Here is a 25443-nt window from a genome sequence, read left to right on the forward strand (position 1 = left end):
TAGCTTTACTATACTTCAAAAGCTATTTTTATTGGAAAGCTATTGATTTCAACTTATTTTGACATGTAAAGATGGACAAGCTTTTGATTCAAGGATGTCGTTTTAGTCAGTACAGTGTATAAGCATTAGTCTCTTTCTCTTTGTAGGGTCCCAACAGACAAGGACAGGTTGATAGATAAAGAGAGAAGGTTGTGACTGTTTTCATTAGAATTTTTGTGTAAAATAAAACAAATTATCACGTTGTTTGTCTGACGACTCTGCTTTATCTTTCGAAGCGGTCCGCGCTATATCGCATCCTCGCGACGTCTCTACCCCACTTTGAAGTTTTTAAATGTAAAATGGGTTCGGTAAGCAGTAGGGTTTAGGGTTGGGGGGTAAGCAGTAGGGTTTAGGGTTGGGGGGTAAGCAGTAGGGTTTAGGGTTGGGGGGTAAGCAGTAGGGTTTAGGGTTGGGGGTAAGCAGTAGGGTTTAGGGTTGGGGGTAAGCAGTAGGGTTTAGGGTTGGGGGGTAAGCAGTAGGGTTTAGGGTTGGGGGTAAGCAGTAGGGTTTAGGGTTGGGGGGTAAGCAGTAGGGTTTAGGGTTGGGGGGTAAGCAGTAGGGTTTAGGGTAGGGACGTCCCAAGAATACTAGATGTCATTGATGTCATTGACCCTTTAGAAACGAACGTCCTTGGCGTAGCGTTTGGCCGGAGCAAGCAGTATGGGCAGCCAGGCAACATATGTAGCTTATGAAACGCATTCAAAGACGGTGGATAGCTAAGACGAGTTCTCTAGCTATCGCTATGGAACTATTTTTGTATGTGTGCCATTATAGCGTCTGTGACAGCATACGCAGCGCCATTGAGGCAATCTACATTTTGAAGTAGTCCATTTTCTTCTTCACGATTGTGAAGAATGAAGTTGGAAGCCCTCAATGGTACTGCCCGTGCTAATTTGGCCACTATCATTCTATACGGATAGTTCATCCAGGCCGTTTGCAATTAGGGGGGGAAAAATGTCTACTTGAGCCAATGATGGTGGGGCTCAAGTAGACAGGAGTTTCCTTTTGACAAGACATGTAACATCCTCATGTTGCCAAGGGAACCTCTGTGAGGCTGGGGTAATCAGCAGACCAGGTAGCGGCCCCAAACACGTTTTATGAGTGGAGTGTCTTGGCTTCCTCTTCCGCCATTTATCTGTGCAAATGTAGTAGAGCCCCACTGTGGAGGTGTCATAATACCTATAAAACCAAGCAGTCAAACGGAAATGGTTCCAATCATTTTTCCGCCATTCCTTTTTCCCCCAATAGGGGATTTTATAAACATTTTAAAAAAGGGCTGTGTTTTGTGTAGGCTTACCCAGGCATAACGTTTTGATTACCATGTAAATCACTCTTGGACAAGATTACTTTTATCAATATATTCGGTTCTATTTACTCTCAGATTCGAAAATGCTAATTAGCATCAAAGTAGACATCATGCAAAACTACAAATCCCTGCAAGCTCCTGCAGGTCATCTCTAGCTGACAACTTTGCTAACAGGTATTGTGTCAATTTAAAACTTGTACAAGACCAGTTCACAGAATTGTCAATTTAAAGAAATGTAGCCAATTTATTAATTACATCAACCAACCTCGATTCGGCAGTTTCGTCCAGATCTGTTGTTCTTTATAAGTCACCTTGTCCTAGAGAAATGTACACGGTTATCAAAACATATTGCTAGGGTAAGCTTACACGAAACACAGCCCTCATTTTAAAAAATTTCTAAAAACCCCTACGGGGAAAAATGAATGGAGGAAAAATTATTGGAAGCATTTCCCTGTTTGACCGCTAGGTTTTATGGGTATTATGACTCGTTCTGTGGTATTCTTATAGGCCTACTTAGATGTGAAAGAGCAAGAGCGGGGGCTCTAGGAAGCCGAGGAGGAGTGCCTGTATCTGTAGGTTACCTGCATATCAGAGGAAGCTGGTGGGAGGAGCTATAGGAGGACGGGCTCATTGTAATGTCTGGAATGGAATAATTGGAACGTATCAAACATGGAAACCACGTTTGACTCCGTTCCATTTTAGCCATTACAATGAGCCCGTTCTCCTATAGCTCCTCCCAGCCTCCATTGCTGCATATTCATTAAGAGAATCTCAATTGCATACTCCTCGGGGTCCTCTCTCCTCAAAACCCATTGGATGAGAAAGACAGAAGTCTTCTCCTCTGACCTGCTCCTCCAATGGGTTTTGAGAGAGAGAGAGGACTCGAGGAGTATGCAATTGAGATTCTTCCAGTGTGATAGGCAGGTGTTTGGACATGAGTTAATTAATGTAGCCACTCCCCAGTAGGATCCCACACATGCAGGGGGCAGGTCCATAGAAATAGATAGAGGAGGACTCATCTTTATATCTGTGCCAGTATAGCGTCTGGAACAGCATGGGCAGCGCCATTGAGGCTAAAACCCATAGGAATCCCCATCCACTTGACTACTTTAAAATGGCTACAACATGGCGAAAGCCCTCAAATGGCAGTGCGTTGCCAAAATGGCCGTTTGGCCACTAGAGGCCTCTATTATTCTCTATGGGCAGGTCGCGTATCTTGTGTGATCATGGCCGAATATCTTCTGTAGCCACACCTTGAGACAACTGTAGGAAGTCTTTTTTTGCTTGTCAGCCCCGGCGGTTTATCAAATGCAGCATACAAAACCTATTTGACACTGTTTGAACATACTTGTCTGAATCATCAGCCGACACTGAAAAGAAAGGAGTTGGAGGAAAAGTTTGTTCCATACCGTAAGTAACATTGTTTCACCACCTTTCTGTCAATTGTTTTATAGAATTATGATAAAATATTGCATTTTAACAATGCAATCAACCATTAGGACTAACACATTTATCGCAAGAAAAACCATTATAATGTAGTCGGAGCGACGAAATAATTTCAGTCCATCTACCCCACAGAATTTGTAATTTAAACATTTTAAATCGAGTTTACAACGGTGCATGCGTCTTGGATGGGTCAGTCGGGAGATTGACTTCTTGTTTTTTGTCAGTAAAAAAAAAATATACATGTTCACAGTAGGCCTACATACATTCATTTAAAAACGTGACCGGGATTCCACAATAAAGTCACTTATTTCCGTTCAGGGTCCCTATTGTGATTTTACACAGCTGTGCAGTTACAGAGATGCAGACATGAACAATTGTTTCACTGTTCAATCATTTGACATTATTTTTAAACGAGGTTATTATCTGTAGGGCTTTAATTGCTGTGGTGGTAGATCTAAAATAATCATATTTATTTATTTGGCATTCCCCTTGGAAATAATATTTGTTGTTGAATGGTTAACCAATAACATCAATAAGCTGTTTTTATTTTATTTTATTTAAAGACTCTTATTAAAATATAATTCACAGTTACCCTAGAGAAAAGTTATGTTAGACTAGACTCTTGCCTAGTAACTGCTTTACCTACTAATTAATTAGTTGGTCAGGCAACCTTTCCCATGTCTCACTCTGCCTGGCAGTGGAACCTGTTGTAGCATATATGTGTTGTTATATCAAATCAAACGTGTTTAGCAGATGTTATTGCGGGTGTAGCGAATTGCTTGTGCTTCTTACTCCGACATTACAGTTATATCTAACAGGCAGATATAACACAGATAAAACGAACTGTGTTCTTCTATATTTGCCTGGCAGTGGCTTAGTTTTATCTGTGTTGTTACAGTGGGGGAAAAAAAGTATTTAGTCAAATCAAATCAAATCAAATTGTATTGGTCACATGCGCCGAATACAACAGGTGCAGACATTACAATGAAATGCTTACTGACAAGCCCTTAACCAACAGTGCATTTATTTTTAACAAAAAAAGTAAAAATAAAACAACAACAAAAAAAGTGTTGAGAAAAAAAAGAGCAGAAGTAAAATAAAATAACTGTAGGGAGGCTATATATACAGGGGGGTACCGTTGCAGAGTCAATGTGCGGGGGCACCGGCTAGTTGAGGTAATATGTACATATGGGTAGAGTTAAAGTGACTATGCATAAATAATTAACAGAGTAGCAGCAGCGTAAAAAGGATGGGGTGGGGGGGCAGTGCAAATAGTCCGGGTAGCCATGATTAGCTGTTCAGGAGTCTTATGGCTTGGGGGTAGAAGCTGTTGAGAAGTCTTTTGGACCTAGACTTGGCACTCCGGTACCGCTTGCCGTGCGGTAGCAGAGAGAACAGTCTATGACTAGGGTGGCTGGAGTCTTTTACAATTTTGAGGGCCTTCCTCTGACACCGCCTGGTATAGAGGTCCTGGATGGCAGGAAGCTTGGCCCCAGTGATGTACTGGGCCGTACGCACTACCCTCTGTAGTGCCTTGCGGTCGGAGGCCAAGCAGTTGCCATACCAGGCGGTGATGCAACCAGTCAGGATGCTCTCGATGGTGCAGCTGTATAATTTTTTGAGGATCTGAGGACCCATGCCAAATCTTTTCAGTCTCCTGAGGGGGAATAGGCTTTGTCGTGCCCTCTTCACGACTGTCTTGGTGTGTTTGGACCATGATAGTTCGTTGGTGATGTGGACACCAAGGAACTTGAAGCTCTCAACCTGTTCCACTACAGCCCCGTCGATGAGAATGGGGGCGTGCTCAGTCCTCTTTTTCTTCCTGTAGTCCACAATCATCTCCTTTGTCTTGGTCACGTTGAGGGAGAGGTTGTTGTCCTGGCACCACACGGCCAGGTCTCTGACCTCCTCCCTATAGGCTGTCTCATTGTTGTCGGTGATCAGGCCTACCACTGTTGTGTCGTCGGCAAACTTAATGATGGTGTTGGAGTCGTGCCTGGCCATGCAGTCATGGGTGAACAGAGAGTACAGGAGGGCACCAATTGTGCAAGTTCTCCCACTTAAAAAGATGAGAGAGGCCTGTAATTTTCATCATAGGTACACGTCAACTATGACAGACAAATGGAGAATTTTTTTCTCCAGAAAATCACATTGTAGGATTTTTAATGAATTTATTTGCTAATTATGGTGGAAAATAAGTATTTGGTCACCTACAAACAAGCAAGATTTCTGGCTCTCACAGACTTGTAACTTCTTCTTTAAGAGGCTCCTCTGTCCTCCACTCGTTACCTGTATTAATGGCACCTGTTTGAACTTGTTATCAGTATAAAAGACACCTGTCCACAACCTCAAACAGTCACACTCCAAACTCCACTATGGCCAAGACTAAAGAGCTGTCAAAGGACACCAGAAACAAAATTGTAGACCTGCACCAGGCTGGGAAGACTGAATCTGCAATAGGTAAGCAGCTTGGTTTGAAGAAATCAACTGTGGGAGCATTTATTAGGAAATGGAAGACATACAAGACCACTGATAATCTCCCTCGATCTGGGGCTCCACGCAAGATCTCACCCCGTGGGGTCAAAATGATCACAAGAACGGTGAGCAAAAATCCCAGAACCACACGGGGGGACCTAGTGAATGACCTGCAGAGAGCTGGGACCAAAGTAACAAAGCCTACCATCAGTAACACACTACGCCGCCAAAGACTCAAATCCTGCAGTGCCAGACGTGTCCCCCTGCTTAAGCCAGTACATGTCCAGGCCCGTCTGAAGTTTGCTAGAGTGCATTTGGATGATCCAGAAGAGGATTGGGAGAATGTCATATGGTCAGATGAAACCAAAATAGAACTTTTTGGTAAAAACTCAACTCGTCGTGTTTGGAGGACAAAGAATGCTGAGTTGCATCCAAAGAACACCATACCTACTGTGAAGCATGGGGGTGGAAACATCATGCTTTGGGGCTGTTTTTCTGCAAAGGGACCAGGATGACTGATCCGTGTAAAGGAAAGAATGAATGGGGCCATGTATCGTGAGATTTTGAGTGAAAACCTCCTTCCATCAGCAAGGGCATTGAAGATGAAACGTGGCTGGGTCTTTCAGCATGACAATGATCCCAAACACACCGCCCGGGCAATGAAGGAGTGGCTTCGTAAGAAGCATTTCAAGGTCCTGGAGTGGCCTAGCCAGTCTCCAGATCTCAACCCCATAGAAAATCTTTGGAGGGAGTTGAAAGTCCGTGTTGCCCAGCGACAGCCCCAAAACATCACTGCTCTAGAGGAGATCTGCATGGAGGAATGGGCCAAAATACCAGCAACAGTGTGTGTGAACCTTGTGAAGACTTACAGAAAACGTTTGACCTGTGTCATTGCCAACAAAGGGTATATAACAAAGTATTGAGAAACTTTTGTTATTGACCAAATACTTATTTTCCACCATAATTTGCAAATAAATTCATTAAAAATCCTACAATGTGATTTTCTGGATTTTTTTTCTCATTTTGTCTGTCATAGTTGACGTATACCTATGATGAAAATTACAGGCCTCTCTCATATTTTTAAGTGGGAGAACTTGCACAATTGGTGGCTGAATAAATACTTTTTCCCCCCACTGTATATGGATGCTGTACAACTATCATAATCCACATTTCCTAATCACAAATCTTTTTAATCTGATCAAGTGGCCTTTTTCTTCTTACCGGTAGTCATGAGGTACTATTTCCCCCCTTTCTTTCATAATAACATGGTCCTGGTTGTGTCCCAAAAGCTATGGGTCCTGGTCAAAAGTAGTGCATTAGATACAGTGAGGGGGAAAAAAGTATTTGATCCCCTGCTGATTTTGTACGTTTACCCACTGAAAAATAAATGATCAGTCTATAATTTTAATGGTAGCTTTATTTGAACAGTGAGTGACAGAATAACAACAACAAAATCCAGAAAAATCGCATGTAAAAAATGTTATAAATTGATTTGCATTTTAATGAGGGAAATAAGTATTTGATCCACTCTCAATCAGAAAGATTTCTGGCTCCCAGGTGTCTTTTATACAGGTAATGAGTTGAGATTAGGGGCACACTCTTAAAGGGAGTGCTCCTAATCTCAGCTTGTTACCTGTATAAAAGACACCTGTCAACAGAAGAAATCAATCAATCAGATTCCAAACTCTCCACCATGGCCAAGACCAAAGAGCTCTCCAAGGATGTCAGGGACAAGATTGTAGACCTACACAAGGCTGGAATGGGCTACAAGACCATCGCCAAGCAGCTTGGTGAGAAGGTGACAACAGTTGGTGGGATTATTCGCAAATGGAAGAAACACAAAAGAACTGTCAATCTCCCTCGGCCTGGGGCTCCATGCAAGATCTCCCCTCGTGGAGTTGCAATGATCATGCGAACGGTGAGGAATCAGCCCAGAACTACACGGGAGGATCTTGTCAATGATCTCAAGGCAGCTGGGACCATAGTCACCAAGAAAACAATTGGTAACACACTACGCCGTGAAGGACTGAAATCCTGCAGCGCCCGCAAGGTCCCCCTGCTCAAGAAAGCACATATACAGGGCCGTCTGAAGTTTGCCAATGAACATCTGAATGATTCAGAGGAGAACTGGGTGAAAGTGTTATGGTCAGATGAGACCAAAATCGAGCTCTTTGGCATCAACTCAACTCGCCGTGTTTGGAGGAGGAGGAATGCTACCTATGACCCCAAGAACACCATCCCCACCGTCAAACATGGAGGTAGAAACATTATGCTTTGGGGGTGTTTTTCTGCTAAGGGGACATGACAACTTCACTGCATCAAAGGGACGATGGACGGGGCAATGTGCCATCAAATCTTGGGTGAGAACCTCCTTCCCTCAGCCAGGGCATTGAAAATGGGTCGTGAATGGGTATTCCAGCATGACAATGACCCAAAACACACGGCCAAGGCAACAAAGGAGTGGCTCAAGAAGAAGCACATTAAGGTCCTGGAGTGGCCTAGCCAGTCTCCAGACCTTAATCCCATAGAAAATCTGTGGAGGGAGCTGAAGGTTTGAGTTGCCAAACGTCAGGCTCGAAACCTTAATGACTTGGAGAAGATCTGCAAAGAGGAGTGGGACAAAATCCCTCCTGAGATGTGTGCAAACCTGGTGGCCAACTACAAGAAACGTCTGACCTCTGTGATTCCCAACAAGGGTTTTGCCACCAAGTACTAAGTCATGTTTTGCAGAGGGGTCAAATACTTATTTCCCTCATTAAAATGCAAATCAATTTATAAAAATTTTTGACATGCGTTTTTCTGGATTGTTTTGTTGTTATTCTGTCTCTCACTGTTCAAATAAACCTACCATTTAAAATTATAGACTGATCATGTCTTTGTCAGTGGGCAAACGTACAAAATCAGCAGGGGATCAAATACTTTCCCCCCCTCACTGTAGGGAATAGGCAGCCGTTTGGGACTCAGCCTCTCCCTGTTCTGTAGGTGATGACCCCTCAGGGTCAGACAACTGTTGATCTGCCTGTGGTACTTCCTAATTAATCACAGGAGAGTGTAGAGTACACATGGTGCAGTACTCACTAGATATTCTAGCTGCTCAACCACCTTTATTTAAATGTTTTTAACCTAATTTAGAATACATTCTTGATATTTACAGTGCATTCGGAAAGTATTCAGACCTTGACTTTTTCCACATTTTGTTATGTTACAGCCTTATTCTAAAATTGATTAAATAGTTTTTTTCCTTCAATCTCTACACAATACCCCATAATGACAAAGCAAAAACAGGTTTTTAGACATTTTTGCAAATGTATAAAAAAACATAGCACATTTACATAAGTATTCAGACCCTTTACTCAGTACTTTATTGAAGCACCTTTGGCAGCGATTACAGCCTCTAGTCTTCTTGGGTATGACGCTACAAGCTTGGCAAACCTGTATTTGGGGAGTTTCTCCCATTCTTCTCTGCAGATCCTCTCAAGCTCTGTCAGGTTGGATGGGGAGCGTCGCTGCACAGCTATTTTCAGGTCTCTCCAGAGATGTTCGATCGGGTTCAAGTCCGGGCTCAGGCTGGGCCACTCAAGGACATTCAGAGACTTGTCCCGAAGCCACTCCTGCGTTGTCTTGGCTGTGTGCTTAGGGTCTTTGTCCTGTTGGAAGGTGAACCTTCGCCCCAGTCTGAGGTCCTGAGCACTCTGGAGCAGGTTTTCAGCAAGGATATCTCTGTACTTTGCTCCGTTCATCTTTCCCTCGATCCTGACTAGTCTCCCAGTCCCAACATGTTGCCCTCTCTCCAGCTGCCTGTCCAGTGTGGCTGGTAACAATGTGGCTGGCTGGTTACATTTTGAAATGGAAATAAACGTTTTACAATTAAAAATAATTTCCAGTTTGAGCTTCCCCCCCCCTATTCCAGACAAAGTATTACTCCATAATTTACTCCCGTATCTTAAACCTCAGCCCCCATTGTCCTCACGTTAAACGCTTGGATTAGTCTTTATCAGCAGTTCTTTCTCTCATGACACATTTTAGAAAGCTATACTCTAACCACAGTACAGACCACAGGAAAACCTCTACGAGCTCCACTGTATGCCTGACTGTCTTCCTGCCTGCTCGACTTCAGTTTTTGCAAATCAGCTGACCCGACTCATTTAGTTTTTCCCTTTTCGTGTCCACCTTGTGTCCTTTGAAAAGAAGTAATTGTAGCCAGCTAAGGCTTTGGAACATAGGACTGAGACTAGCCTGCTGCCAAACAAAGAGGAATAGAAGGTTTAAGACAATTCAATGGCAGATAGTTACTTTGTGTTCTTTACTAAGCTGTGAAAGAAAAGTGTAGGAGCCTCTACAACTAGACTAACAAAAGGAATGCTGACTTTTAAGATGACTGTTTTCTTTCTCGTCACCAGGCAAAACAGGCTCTGAAGAATCAAACTGGATGATCACAAACAGGATTCTCTGGAATATCTGTATGGTTCTATTCCTATAATTTCCTAATTCTAGAACCCTGCCTCATTCTAGAACCCTCCCACTCCCGTACTGTACTGCAGGTGAAGCCCATCCAGGACCCAGAGGATGAGGCGTGTTCAGGCCCTCGTCATCATGGCCGTCCTGTGCAGCCTCTTCTTCATCTTCTTCTACTCTTCACTCAACCTCCATCAGGCCCACACACACATAGCTCTACTGGAGGTCCCAGCCAACACCAGCCCAGAGGACAGCATTAGAACACACTACCCCAGACTGACCACCACCAAGGCCAGTAAAACCCTTCCCTTCAATAAGGAGGTAAAGAGAAGTGTCCCTGTTCAGTTCACTGTTCCACCTCCTCCTGATGTCAACCAAGCTGCTGTCTCTGCTGCCATCAGGAAGGTCATACCTCAGAGCACAGCCTATTGGAACCGTCTAATGTACTCTGGCCTCAGACGACTGGACCAGGGGGGGAACTCAACACGTCAGGAGGCTCTGGACTGGTCCCGTTGCCGACACAACCCCAAGCAGCCCCTGACCAACATTCATGACCTCACTTCTTATCCAGAACTCCACCAGGACTTCGTGCATGGGATGGAGTGTAGAAACCCGCCTATCCTGATCGACCAACCGGAGAAGTGCACCTCGGAGGACAGAGTGACCTTCCTCCTCTTCGCCATCAAGTCGACCCCGAGGAACTTTGAGCAGAGACAGGTGGTACGGGAGACGTGGGGGCGAGAAGCGGTGTACGGAGGAGGGTTCAGAGTTCGTACCGTGTTCCTGCTGGGGACCACCACCCCGGACGAGCCCAACCTGAGCCAGCTGCTGGGGTCTGAGGCGCGTCACCATGGCGACCTCCTCCAGTGGGACTTCCATGACTCGTTCTTCAACCTCACTCTGAAGGAGCAGGTGTTCTACAGGTGGGTGCTGAGCAACTGCCCTAAAGTCTCCTTTGTCTTTAAAGGGGATGATGACGTCTTTGCCAACACTGAAGCCATACTGGGCTACCTGCAGTCCCTGGAGCCTAACAAGGCCTCCAAGCTCTACCTGGGCCAGATCATCTCTACCGCTAGTCCCCTCCGTGACGCCAACACCAAGTACTACATCCCTCTGACCTTCTACGACGGGCCTTACCCTGCGTACGCTGGGGGAGGAGGCTACCTCTTCTCTGGGTCGTTGATCAGACCACTTTACAGCGTCTCCAAGTTCCTCCCTTTCTTCCCCATTGACGACGTCTACACTGGGATGTGCTTCAACGCACTGGGAATACTTCCAGAGGCACACGAAGGCTTCCATACGTTTGACATTCGTGAGCAGGACCGGAATAACCCGTGTGCTCATAAGGATCTGCTGCTGGTGCACCAGCGGAGCCCTCAGCAGATCATGCGACTGTGGAGTGGTATACACAACCCCCTGCTTGTATGTTGAGGGCTAGGGCCTCACTAAGCCTTGGAGGTGGTAGACGTTGACCCCCTCACCACTGACACAGGGTCAGATGTTAAATTCCCAATTTCCATCCCCCCTGTTCATATGCTGAACTATGGTTGCACATTTTCGGGAACTTACAATAAATTCCCTGGTTTCCCAGAAATCCTGGTTGTAGGACTCCGGATATCCTGCTTATTCCGGGAATCCGCCAACCGGGATTCCGGAAAACCATGGAATGTATTCAAAGTTCCCCTGAGTTTTGCAACCCTATTGCAGCTGAACACACAACCCCCTGTTCATATGCTGAATGGCCTGATTGAGCCAGATGTAATCCTTCCACCCTCCCTCCCTAATGGGATTTGTCATCATCTGATCTGAGATATGTGGTTAGGGCAACGTCTAGCTTTTTAGCTTCACTCACTCAGGGATTATTTCCACAACTAGGGTTGAAAAAAATCCAGTAACTTTCCCAAAATGTTCAGGTTTTCCAGAAATCCTGGTTGGAGGATTCCACATTTCCTGTTTATTCCCTCCTGTTTCTAGGAATCTTCCAACAGGTTTTTCTGGAAAACCTGGGGATTTTGGGAAAAAGTTACCAGATTTTTGCAATCCTAGGCACGACACTGGCTGACCAAAGATGCACTGGAAATGTTTCTGAAGACATCCTCAGCCCTTCTGTTTCTGCAGACATACTCGATTACCAGTTAGAGGTTTATATGTAAATATGTTTGATAATGCTGGAGGTGATTTTAACTGAACTCACAGGATAGAATAAATGTTTTCCATGAAGTACCTGTTGACGTCTGTAGTTGAGCCCAGCCATCCCCTCTTATTGCTGAGTTCTGTGTCTGCATACTGTAGTAGATCTAGATCCCAACTCCAGTCCTCCAGTACCCACAGCCATCCCCTCTTATTGCTGAGTTCTGTGTCTGCATACTGTAGTAGATCTAGATCCCAACTCCAGTCCTCCAGTACCCGCACCAGCACACCTTTTTGTTGTAGCCCTCGACAAGCACACCTGATTCAACTTGTCAACTAATCATCAAGCCCTCAAATCAGGTGAGTTTGTCCGGGGCTACAACAGAAATGGGAGCTGTTGGGGATACTGGAGGACTGGAGTTGGGCTGTTGGGGGTAGTGGAGGACTGGAGTTGGGCTGTTGGGGGGTACTGGAGGACTGGAGTTGGGCTGTTGGGGGTAGTGGAGGACTGGAGTTGGGCTGTTGGGGGGTACTGGAGGACTGGAGTTGGGCTGTTGGGGGTAGTGGAGGACTGGAGTTGGGCTGTTGGGGGATACTGGAGGACTGGAGTTGGGATACTGTTCTAAATTGCATCCAGGATGTGTTCTGCTGCCTGTACTGCCTGAGGTCCAGACTTAGTGTCTGCGGACAATAAAATGTTGTAAGGTATACTTTTTTTGTAAATTAATAAAATAGATACAATTTGGGAGGTGGATTACACATCACATTTTTGTATGACATTTAATTGATTTATTTACTTGCATGTAGTTGTCTTGATATTCTCCTCTAAGGGACTAAGGGTGTCATTGTATGGTGCTTTCAAGACAAAACAAGGTCAAATCATGTCAGTGATCTTCAGGTTGGAGCTCTAGAATTAGAGCTCTGGATAAGAGCGACTTACAGTTAGTGAGTGCATACATTCTTCATACTGGCCCGTGGGAATCGAAATCACAACCCTGGCGTTGCAAGCGCCATGCTCTACCAACTGAGCTACAGGAGGCCTACTTGATTTCAGTTGTCTTGAACATGGCAAAAAAAATCTTGCAGTGATTTTAATTTGAAACTTTCCATTGTGTGTTTATAGGGAGGCAATTACAGTGGGGAAAAAATGTATTTAGTCAGCCACCAATTGTGCAAGTTCTCCCACTTAAAAAGGTGAGAGAGGCCTGTAATTTTCATCATAGGTACACGTCAACTATGACAGACAAAATGAGGGAAAAAAATCCAGAAAATCACATTGTAGGATTTTTAATGAATTTATTTGCAAATTATGGTGGAAAATAAGTATTTGGTCAATAACAAAAGTTTCTCAATACTTTGTTATATACCCTTTATTGGCAATGACACAGGTCAAACGTTTTCTGTAAGTCTTCACAAGGTTTTCACACACTGTTGCTGATATTTTGGCCCATTCCTCCATGCAGATCCCCTCTAGAGCAGTGATGTTTTGGGGCTGTCGCTGGGCAACACGGACTTCCAACTCCCTCCAAAGATTTTCTATGTGGTTGAGATCTGGAGACTGGCTAGGCCACTCCAGGACCTTGAAATGCTTCTTACGAAGCCACTCCTTCGTTGCCCGGGCGGTGTGTTTGGGATCATTGTCATGCTGAAAGATCCAGCCACGTTTCATCTTCAATGCCCTTGCTGATGGAAGGAGGTTTTCACTCAAAATCTCACAATACATGGCCCCATTCATTCTTTCCTTTACACAGATCAGTCGTCCTGGTCCCTTTGCAGAAAAACAGCCCCAAAGCATGATGTTTCCACCCCCATGCTTCACAGTAGGTATGGTGTTCTTTGGATGCAACTCAGCATTCTTTGTCCTCCAAACACGACTAGTTGAGTTTTTACCAAAAAGTTATATTTTGGTTTCATCTGACCATATGTCATTCTCCCAATCTTCTTCTTGATCATCCAAATGCACTCTAGCAAACTTCAGACGGGCCTGGACATGTACTGGCTTAAGCAGGGGGACACGTCTGACACTGCAGGATTTGAGTCCCTGGCGGCGTAGTGTGTTACTGATGGTAGGCTTTGTTACTTTGGTCCCAGCTCTCTGCAGGTCATTCACTAGGTCCCCCCGTGTGGTTCTGGGATTTTTGCTCACCGTTCTTGTGATCATTTTGACCCCAAGGGGTGAGATCTTGCGTGGAGCCCCAGATCGAGGGAGATTATCAGTGGTCTTGTATGTCTTCCATTTCCTAATAATTGCTCCCACAGTTGATTTCTTCAAACCAAGCTGCTTACCTATTGCAGATTCAGTCTTCCCAGCCTGGTGCAGGTCTACAATTTTGTTTCTGGTGTCCTTTGACAGCTCTTTGGTCTTGGCCATAGTGGAGATTGGAGTGTGACTGTTTGAGGTTGTGGACAGGTGTCTTTTATACTGATAACAAGTTCAAACAGGTGCCATTAATACAGGTAACGAGTGGAGGACAGAGGAGCCTCTTAAAGAAGAAGTTACAGGTCTGTGAGAGCCAGAAATCTTGCTTGTTTGTAGGTGACCAAATACTTATTTTCCACCATAATTTGCAAATAAATTCATAAAAATCCTACAATGTGATTTTCTGGATTTTTTGTTCTCAATTTGTCTGTCATAGTTGACGTGTACCTATGATGAAAATTACAGGCCTCTCTCATCTTTTTAAGTGGGAGAACTTGCACAATTGGTGGCTGACTAAATACTTTTTTTCCCCCCACTGTATTTATCTAGAATGTAATAAACTGAGCAGTACGTTAGTTATGATGAATATTGTTGAAAAGTTGGCCTCCTGAGTGATGCAGAGGCTCCACTACAGCTTTGGATTAGATCCCAGGCTGTGTCGTGACCGGGGAGACCCATGGGGCGGCTAGATCCCAGGCTGTGTCGTGACCGGGAGACCCAAGGGGCGGCGCACAATTGGCCCAGCGTTGTCCGTGTCAGGGGAGGGATCTCCTTGGCTCATCGCACTCTTGTGGCGGGCCGGGCGCCTGCAAGCTGACTTCGGTCGTCAGTTGAACTGTGTTTCCTCCGACACGTCGGTGTGGCTGGCTTCCGGGTTAAGCGAGCAGTGTGTTAAGAAGCAGCGCGGCACGACGGATCGTGTTTCGGAGGACGCGTGTACATATGACTCAACCTTTGCCTCTCCTGAGCCCGTTGGGGAGTTGCAGCGATGAGACAAGATCGTAACTACCAATTGGGGAGAAAAAGCAGGTAAAATTCACAAAAATAAATGTTTATTAAATCACGCATTAACCTCAATCATGCCAGATTGAGGTTTATGGTTGGTTTTGTACGGTGGTATACTATACAGCACCTCCATTCATGTCAAACAACTTTGTCTCCACAGCATCTTTTTATTTTTTAGACATGTTGGAATCAACAAAACTCAGAACATTACAAACAGTATTAGTGACAGGCTCCGTGTTCTGTTCCCTCAAATGATCAGTCATCTGTGTTCTAGACGATTATTCAGTGACAGCACACAAACCTGTACACCCACATTTTGGGGCGTCTACTTTAAAATACACCTCAGCCATAGACCCAGTACCAACAGCTAGAAAACTATCCATATCAAGAGGAGAGTGGCAGTCTACAGTATTGCGTAATAACCGTCGCACAGAAAGGAGGATTTTAAAGGAAATGGGTGAAACATAAAAGGTACAGCATGAGAACACCACTGGTATAGGAGATGAGATGGGTAGATAGATGGTTCCCACAGCATGCTTCACTCAGATACAGATGCAATACGTACTGATAATCTCAGGAACTACTAACCAGTGTGCAAAAATGCCTTTTGCTCACCGGCAAGACTCCTGTAGACTGATAAATGCTGGTGACTCGTGACTTGTTGAGCGAGCAGGAAAATCTTGATCATCCTGTTTAACACAGTACACGGGTGGGGAAAACTGCGTCAGACTCTCTCATTCATTCAAGGCACAAAAACCAGAGGCCCATAGTGGTTGATGGACAGGTGGAACAAAACAATGAACATTTTCCTCCTTCCTCCTCCCTCCCACTACTCTGCAGAAAGCAGTAGAATTGCAGCCTGGTCAGAACATCAGAACTATAACTCTATACAGTAGAATACAAAGCGGGCCTAAATATTCTGATACATTTTTTATATATATTTTTTTAGAAAGATAAGCTTGAAATGGGCATGATCTAATTGATTCAACAAACAAAAAACAAATACCCAAAGTTTAGCTTTTTTTTTAATAAACCAGAAAATAAAAAGTTGCTCATCAAAGTTAGCTGGCTAACTCATTGATCCTGCTTTGTAGTATCCCCCCCTGTGGTGGTGGTGGAGGTGTTTACTTGGCGTAGGCGTCCAGGGGATAGTGCTCTTTGTACTGCTGGACGTGTCTCCACATGGCCTCCTTCTGCTTGACCAGGTTAGGGGTCATCTCTTCATACACATCAGAGAACATCAGGTCAGGGTGGGGCTTGTGCCTCTTCTCGGCCTTCTCAAACGCCTCCATCACCATCTTACGGCTCTGCTTCCTCCAGCTCCTCTCATCTTCCTCGGACCACCAGGAGCGGGCCGTCATGTAGTGGCGCAGCCGGGAGATGGGGTGGTCCTGCTTGTCCCAGTAGTTCACCTCATCTACGGAGCGGTAGGCCGAGCTGTCGTCGCTGGTGCTGTGGTGACCAATCCTGAGGGATGGGACGGAGGAGAACGTCAGTGGAAGTTTAGGTCAGGTAAATGTTTCCCCCAATATTATATAATGCGGGGTGCCTCTGGTCTTTGAATGCTCTTAAACTATGGTTTTGATTCAACCTCTTGTTAATAATTCATGCCACGAGACAACCAACAGAGGTGTCATCTTGAAGGACAATGTAAATAAATCCTCTGAACTCCATGGGTGCGTTCAGATAGAAATATATATGTAGAACAAGGAGTCACGTTGGCTCTATTCATACCATTTCTATCTGCAACATTCAACAACGTTTGGCAACTGAACGTGGCCCAGTCTGATAGGTAATGTACCTGTAGGTCATGGCCTCAATGAGGAAGGGCTGGTTCTCGGCCACAGCCCTGCGGCGAGCTTCCTTGGTAGCATTGTACACAGCGAACACGTCGTTACCGTCCACTCTGATAGACATCATACCGTAGCCTGGACCGCGGGCGGCTGGGAAGAGAATAAACACGTTGTTTGTTCACTGTACATAACACGACACACAGATCCTCATAACTGGAAAGAGAATCATACACAAACAGTAAGTCTTTCTCCTTGTTGTCTTGCTAGCATTTAGAGGAGTAATTTAGCAGACGCTCTTATCCAGAGCCACTTACAATAAGACAACCACATATCACAAGTAAAACCTTATTCAGACATTGGGGATCTTTTTCAAATGAGTCTCTGTCGTTATTTCTGTGTACGTGGTTGTTTTGTACTGGACCTCAGGAAGACTAGCTGTTGTTTTAGTCCTGTAACAAGGTGATGGGAAACCCAAACAAACAGAACAACACGCTGCCTGTCTTACCGATGCCGTCCCCCCGGTACTGCTCGTTGGTCGGCGTGGAGATGGCGTAGCCGTTGTTACGGCAGAAGAAGATGAGCGGGCACTCCAGGGTGGCAGAGAAGTTGAACCCGGCGTGAGCGTCGCCCTCGCTGGCCGCGCCCTCTCCGAAGTAACAGATCACAGCACGGTTGGTGTTCTCTCTCTTCACTGCATACGCTGCCCCCGCCGCTAGTATAGAGATAGGTAGGGGTTAGTACACAGGGGTAGGGGTTAGTACACAGAGGTAGGGGTTAGTACACAGAGGGGTAGGGGTTAGTACACAGAGGTAGGGGTTAGTACACAGAGGTAGGGGTTAGTACACAGAGGGGTAGGGGTTAGTACACAGAGGTAGGGGTTAGTACACAGAGGTAGGGGTTAGTACACAGAGGGGTAGGGGTTAGTACACACAGGGGTAGGGGTTAGTACACAGAGGTAGGGGTTAGTACACAGAGGTAGGGGTTAGTACACAGAGGTAGGGGTTAGTACACAGAGGTAGGGGTTAGTACACAGAGGTAGGGGTTAGTACACAGAGGTAGGGGTTAGTACACACAGTTTAGTATATACAGAGAGAGAGAGGTAGGGGTTAGTTATATATATATATATATATATATATATATATATATATATATATACATACATACACACAGAAAGGTAGGGGTGTAAATACTTGAAAGTACTAAAGTTATTTTTTATTTAGGTATCTGTACTTTACTATTTTAATTTTTAACAACTTTTACTTCACTATATTCCTACAGAAAATAATGTACTTTTACTCAACACATTTTCCCTGACACCCAAAAGTACTCGTTACATTTCGAATGCTTAGCAGGACAGGAAATGGTCCAATTCATGCACTTATCAAGAGGATATCCCTGGTCATCCCTGGTCATCCCTGGTCATCCCTGGTCATCCCTAGTCATCCCTGGTCATCCCTACTGCCTCTGATATCCCTGGTCATCCCTAGTCATCCCTGGTCATCCCTGGTCATCCCTAGTCATCCCTGGTCATCCCTGGTCATCCCTACTGCCTCTGATATCCCTGGTCATCCCTAGTCATCCCTGGTCATCCCTAGTCATCCCTGGTCATCCCTAGTCATCCCTAGTCATCCCTAGTCATCCCTGGTCATCCCTGGTCATCCATAGTCATCCCTGGTCATCCCTAGTCATCCCTAGTCATCCCTGGTCATCCCTGGTCCTCCCTAGTCCTCCCTGGTCATCCCTGGTCATCCCTAGTCATCCCTAGTCATCCCTGGTCATCCCTAGTCATCCCTAGTCATCCCTGGTCATCCCTGGTCATCCCTGGTCATCCCTGGTCATCCCTACTGCCTCTGATATCCCTGGTCATCCCTGGTCATCCCTGGTCATCCCTGGTCATCCCTGGTCATCCCTAGTCATCCCTAGTCATCCCTGGTCATCCCTACTGCCTCTGATATCTCTGGTCATCCCTAGTCATCCCTGGTCATCCCTAGTCATCCCTGGTCATCCCTAGTCATCCCTGGTCATCCCTAGTCATCCCTGGTCATCCCTAGTCATCCCTGGTCATCCCTAGTCCTCCCTGGTCCTCCCTGGTCATCCCTAGTCATCCCTGGTCATCCCTAGTCATCCCTAGTCATCCCTGGTCATCCCTGGTCATCCCTGGTCATCCCTGGTCATCCCTGGTCATCCCTACTGCCTCTGATATCCCTGGTCATCCCTAGTCATCCCTGGTCATCCCTGGTCATCCCTAGTCATCCCTGGTCATCCCTAGTCATCCCTGGTCATCCCTGGTCATCCCTACTGCCTCTGATATCCCTGGTCATCCCTAGTCATCCCTGGTCATCCCTAGTCATCCCTGGTCATCCCTAGTCATCCCTGGTCATCCCTGGTCATCCCTAGTCATCCCTGGTCCTCCCTGGTCATCCCTAGTCATCCCTAGTCATCCCTGGTCATCCCTGGTCATCCCTAGTCATCCCTGGTCCTCCCTGGTCATCCCTGGTCATCCCTAGTCATCCCTAGTCATCCCTAGTCATCCCTGGTCATCCCTGGTCATCCCTGGTCATCCCTGGTCATCCCTGGTCATCCCTAGTCATCCCTAGTCATCCCTGGTCATCCCTAGTCATCCCTGGTCCTCCCTGGTCATCCCTAGTCATCCCTAGTCATCCCTGGTCATCCCTGGTCATCCCTAGTCCTCCCTGGTCCTCCCTGGTCATCCCTGGTCATCCCTAGTCATCCCTAGTCATCCCTAGTCATCCCTGGTCATCCCTGGTCATCCCTGGTCATCCCTGGTCATCCCTACTACTCTAATCGGGCAGACTCTCTAAACACAAATGCTTCATTTGTAAATTATGTCTGAGTGTTGGAGTGTGCCCCTGGCTATCCGTAAATAAAAACAAGAAAATGGTGCCTTCTGGTTTGCTTAATATAAGGAATGTGAAATGATTTTTACTTTTACTTTTGATTCTGAAGTATATTTAAAACCAAATACTTTTAGACTTTTACTCAAGTAGTATTTTACTGGGTGACATTTTCTATTAAGGTATACTCAAGTATGACAATTGAGTACTTGTTCCACCACTGCAGAAAGGTAGGGGTTAGTACATGCAGAAAGGTAGGGGTTAGTACACAAGAGTAAGGACTACAAGGTCCCAGATGTATAATCTATGCCAGTGTAGTCTATAAATGTTGATAGTCTTTTAACTCAAGAGTTTAAGAAGTGCCTGAATAATGGCCAGTAAAGTGAAGTGGACTGAAAAAAACTGGAACCTGACCATGAACAAACTCTGAGCCCAGATATAACCAGTAGCTAAATAGGGCCCGGAGTGTTTCCTAGCCAGGTCACATGGTCAGGAGCAGCGTTGGGGTTAACTCTGTTTCAACTCAGGAAGACCCGAGATTCCAATTCTCTTCACTGCTTTTCAATTAGGAACATTTGGAATTGGAATTTGGTTTACATTCTGAATTGACTGGAATTGAAATGGAGTTAACCCCAACCATGGTCAGGACAGGAGAGACTCCTAGCCCTAGATATTTAGCCTGAGACAGGGGCAGGGGCTCACCCTGTGGGATCTGGGTGGCCAGAGGAGAGGAGATGGTGACGAAGTTGAGGTCTTTGCTGCCGTAGTGGACGGGCATCTGGCGACCCTTGCCCAGGTCGTCAACGTTGGCATAGCACTGTGCCATGAACAGGTCCAGGGGGAAACCACGGTACATCAGCACGCCTACCGGACAGAAACACAGAGGGCTGTTAACCCTAACCCTACAGGACACAGAGGGCTGTTAACCCTAACCCTACAGGACACAGAGGGCTGTTAACCCTAACCCTACAGGACACAGAGGGCTGTTAACCCTAACCCTACAGGACACAGAGGGCTGTTAACCCTAACCCTACAGGACACAGAGGGCTGTTAACCCTAACCCTACAGGACACAGAGGGCTGTTAACCCTAACCCTACAGGACACAGAGGGCTGTTAACCCTAACCCTACCGGACACAGAGGGCTGTTAACCCTAACCCTACAGGACACAGAGGGCTGTTAAACACTGAATGAGAGTCAATGTATTATTTAGAAGCTTAATTAGCACTGTCTGTTTGTGAATAGTTTGACACATCATGGATGACATGGTCGTATTCACTAGGCTCCAAACGGTATTAAAAAGGGCTGAAACAGGGAGGGGTTACCTGCACTTGTCCAATAAGAGAAACTTGTTTTTGTTTTCCGTTGCAAAACGATTTGCTACGGTGTGCTCTAATGAATGGTTTGTTATTGGCTGAGTTAATGCATTATTTACAATAACAGTAAATCCATGATTTAGTTTCGTCAGTGTTTCACTCCGCTTTGAAGCAAAGCTGTATCAAATGACCGTCCAATCAGTGAGGCGGAACAGTGTAACAGTTCTTCCTCTCACTGAACCCCATTGAATACTCCCAGTCGGTTTTAGAACGTCGCGGCCCTGCCCGCCTGTGGGGAAAACAACATGTGGTTACCCCATTGGCTCACAGCAAAAAAACGTGACTTTTTAAAACATTTTTTTTTGTTGTCTGCTTGTTTTAGTCAATTACAAAACTAGATTTAAGAAAAGTACATGTCTAAAGATGACTCCCGAGGTTCCCACTACTCAAAGCGTAATATTGTAGAGCCTCCCTCAGGCCCCTTTTCATGACGCCGCTAGCAGCCATGTGAGTGAGCGCTAGTTAGCTACCGACTGGAACATTAAGCTAGTCAAGACCAACAACACAAACAAACAGACTATACAGCTACAAGTAGTGAATGGAGTTACAAACAGACTATAGAGCTACAAGTAGTGAGTTGAGTTACAAACAGACTATAGAGCTACAAGTAGTGAATGGAGTTACAAACAGACTATAGAGCTACAAGTAGTGAATGGAGTTACAAACAGACTATACAGCTACAAGTAGTGAGTGGAGTTACAAACAGACTATACAGCTACAAGTAGTGAGTGGAGTTACAAACAGACTATACAGCTACAAGTAGTGAGTGGAGTTACAAACAGACTATACAGCTACAAGTAGTGAGTGGAGTTACAAACAGACTATACAGCTACAAGTAGTGAGTGGAGTTACAAACAGACTATACAGCTACAAGTAGTGAGTGGAGTTACAAACAGACTATACAGCTACAAGTAGTGAGTGGAGTTACAAACAGACTATACAGCTACAAGTAGTGAGTGGAGTTACAAACAGTATACAGCTACAAGTAGTGAGTGGAGTTACAAACAGACTATACAGCTACAAGTAGTGAGTGGAGTTACAAACAGACTATAGAGCTACAAGTAGTGAGTGGAGTTACAAACAGACTATACAGCTACAAGTAGTGAGTGGAGTTACAAACAGACTATACAGCTACAAGTAGTGAGTGGAGTTACAAACAGACTATACAGCTACAAGTAGTGAGTGGAGTTACAAACAGTATACAGCTACAAGTAGTGAGTGGAGTTACAAACAGACTATACAGCTACAAGTAGTGAGTGGAGTTACAAACAGACTATAGAGCTACAAGTAGTGAGTGGAGTTACAAACAGACTATACAGCTACAAGTAGTGAGTGGAGTTACAAACAGACTATACAGCTACAAGTAGTGAGTGGAGTTACAAACAGACTATAGAGCTACAAGTAGTGAGTGGAGTTACAAACAGACTATACAGCTACAAGTAGTGAGTTGAGTTACAAACTGACTATACAGCTACAAGTAGTGAGTGGAGTTACAAACAGACTATACAGCTACAAGTAGTGAGTGGAGTTACAAACAGACTATACAGCTACAAGTAGTGAGTGGAGTTACAAACAGACTATAGAGCTACAAGTAGTGAGTGGAGTTACAAACAGACTATACAGCTACAAGTAGTGAGTGGAGTTACAAACAGACTCTACTAAACAAGTTAAACGTCTTACCTGTGATGAAATGTTTTCCACACATAGAGCTACAGTTACATGTAACCTACTTGGACACCGGGGTCCCACAATTTCCCACTCAGCATAGCCTGAAGCCACAGGGCTCTTCCCCCAGGCTCTATTTCCCACTCAGCATAGCCTGAAGCCACAGGGCTCTTCCCCCAGGCTCTATTTCCCACTCAGCATAGCCTGAAGCCACAGGGCTCTTCCCCCAGGCTCTATTTCCCACTCAGCATAGCCTGAAGCCACAGGGCTCTTCCCCCAGGCTCTATTTCCCACTCAGCATAGCCTGAAGCCACAAGGCTCTTCCCCCAGGCTCTATTTCCCACTCAGCATAGCCTGAAGCCACAGGGCTCTTCCCCCAGGCTCTATTTCCCACTCAGCATAGCCTGAAGCCACAGGGCTCTTCCCCCAGGCTCTATTTCCCACTCAGCATAGCCTGAAGCCACAGGGCTCTTCCCCCAGGCTCTATTTCCCACTCAGCATAGCCTGAAGCCACAGGGCTCTTCCCCAGGCTCTATTTCCCACTCAGCATAGCCTGAAGCCACAGGGCTCTTCCCCCAGGCTCTATTTCCCACTCAGCATAGCCTGAAGCCACAGGGCTCTTCCCCCAGGCTCTATTTCCCACTCAGCATAGCCTGAAGCCACAGGGCTCTTCCCCCAGGCTCTATTTCCCACTCAGCATAGCCTGAAGCCACAGGGCTCTTCCCCCAGGCTCTATTTCCCACTCAGCATAGCCTGAAGCCACAGGGCTCTTCCCCCAGGCTCTATTTCCCACTCAGCGTAGCCTGAAGCCACAGGGCTCTTCCCCCAGGCTCTATTTCCCACTCAGCGTAGCCTGAAGCCACAAGGCTCTTCCCCCAGGCTCTATTTCCCACTCAGCATAGCCTGAAGCCACAAGGCTCTTCCCCCAGGCTCTATTTCCCTACGTGGGAGCATTGCGAACCACTGGTCGGGATTTTTGACCTAGTTACACACAGCAGCTTTTCGGCATGTTTAGTTATTTCTGAAGTTGTCTCTTTTACACTAGGGGTCAATGTGAAAGAAAGTTTGTTTTCAACCAATTTGTGGGCGTGGTCGAGGGGAATTCCTCGTTATTACATGAATATCGACTTGGAGTATCCTTAAAACAGTGGTGAGATGTCAACAGTTAATCCTCTCACTGAACCCTATTGAATCCTTACCTGCTTCCCTGTACTGGCCAAACACCAAGTCCCTTGGGTCGAGAGCTGCAGCGCTGCCGATGTGTGTTCCCTCCTCTCCATAGTTAGTCATATAGAAGGATATACGACCCTGCAAAACACACATCATTAGAGTCCTGTCTAGGGTAATACGACCCTGCAAAACACACATCATTAGAGTCCTGTCTAGGGTAATACGACCCTGCAAAACACACATCATTAGAGTCCTGTCTAGGGTAATACGACCCTGCAAAACACACATCATTAGAGTCCTGTCTAGGGTAATACGACCCTGCAAAACACACATCATTAGAGTCCTGTCTAGGGTAATACGACCCTGCAAAACACACATCATTAGAGTCCTGTCTAGGGTAATACGACCCTGCAGAACAGACATCATTAGAGTCCTGTCTAGGGTAATACGACCCTGCAAAACACACATCATTAGAGTCCTGTCTAGGGTAATACGACCCTGCAAAACACACATCATTAGAGTCCTGTCTAGGGTAATACGACCCTGCAAAACACACATCATTAGAGTCCTGTCTAGGGTAATACGACCCTGCAAAACACACATCATTAGAGTCCTGTCTAGGGTAATACGACCCTGCAAAACACACATCATTAGAGTCCTGTATAGGGTAATACGACCCTGCAGAACAGACATCATTAGAGTCCTGTCTAGGGTAATACGACCCTGCAAAACACACATCATTAGAGTCCTGTCTAGGGTAATACGACCCTGCAAAACACACATCATTAGAGTCCTGTCTAGGGTAATACGACCCTGCAAAACACACATCATTAGAGTCCTGTCTAGGGTAATACGACCCTGCAAAACACACATCATTAGAGTCCTGTCTAGGGTAATACGACCCTGCAAAACACACATCATTAGAGTCCTGTCTAGGGTAATACGACCCTGCAGAACAGACATCATTAGAGTCCTGTCTAGGGTAATACGACCCTGCAAAACACACATCATTAGAGTCCTGTCTAGGGTAATACGACCCTGCAAAACACACATCATTAGAGTCCTGTCTAGGGTAATACGACCCTGCAAAACACACATCATTAAAGTCCTGTCTAGGTAATACGACCCTGCAAAACACACATCATTAGAGTCCTGTCTAGGGTAATACGACCCTGCAAAACACACATCATTAGAGTCCTGTCTAGGGTAATACGACCCTGCAAAACACACATCATTAGAGTCCTGTCTAGGGTAATACGACCCTGCAAAACAGACATCATTAGAGTCCTGTCTAGGGTAATACGACCCTACAACACACATCATTAGAGTCCTGTCTAGGGTAATACGACCCTGCAAAACAGACATCATTAGAGTCCTGTCTAGGGTAATACCACCCTAAAACCCACATCATTAGAGTCCTGTCTAGGGTAGTACGACCCTGCAACACACACATCATTAGAGTCCTGTCTAGGGTAGTACGACCCTGCAACACACACATCATTAGAGTCCTGTCTAGGGTAATACGACCC

General features: G+C 45.7%; 2 protein-coding genes across 2 annotated transcripts in view; one reads left to right on the forward strand and one right to left on the reverse strand.

Moving 5' to 3' along the window:
- Positions 1 to 2581: 2581 nt before the first annotated feature.
- On the forward strand, positions 2582 to 12235 carry b3gnt2l (UDP-GlcNAc:betaGal beta-1,3-N-acetylglucosaminyltransferase 2, like). Its single transcript, XM_041878174.2, has 2 exons — positions 2582 to 2755; positions 9667 to 12235. The coding sequence occupies exon 2, from the start codon at positions 9833 to 9835 to the stop codon at positions 11150 to 11152; it is 1320 nt and encodes a 439-aa protein (XP_041734108.1). The 5' UTR covers positions 2582 to 2755; positions 9667 to 9832; the 3' UTR covers positions 11153 to 12235.
- A 2968-nt stretch (positions 12236 to 15203) lies between these two features.
- Positions 15204 to 25443, reverse strand: part of bckdha (branched chain keto acid dehydrogenase E1 subunit alpha) — a 47469-nt gene continuing 37229 nt past the window's right edge. Inside the window, exons 4-8 of the mRNA XM_041878172.2 lie at positions 23944 to 24052; positions 20407 to 20568; positions 17355 to 17561; positions 16858 to 16999; positions 15204 to 16523 (exon numbers count right to left, since the gene is read on the reverse strand). Of these exons, the coding sequence (XP_041734106.1) occupies positions 16181 to 16523; positions 16858 to 16999; positions 17355 to 17561; positions 20407 to 20568; positions 23944 to 24052 (963 nt within the window). The 3' untranslated portion in view covers positions 15204 to 16180. The remainder of the gene's footprint in view (positions 16524 to 16857; positions 17000 to 17354; positions 17562 to 20406; positions 20569 to 23943; positions 24053 to 25443) is intronic.

Source organism: Coregonus clupeaformis, chromosome 6 (genome assembly GCF_020615455.1).
Source record: "Coregonus clupeaformis isolate EN_2021a chromosome 6, ASM2061545v1, whole genome shotgun sequence".
Taxonomy (NCBI): domain Eukaryota; kingdom Metazoa; phylum Chordata; class Actinopteri; order Salmoniformes; family Salmonidae; genus Coregonus; species Coregonus clupeaformis.

Coding starts and splice junctions, on each gene's coding strand:
- b3gnt2l (XM_041878174.2), top strand. CDS start 9,833: ATGAGGCGTGTTCAGGCCCTCGTCATCATGGCCGTCCTGTGCAGCCTC.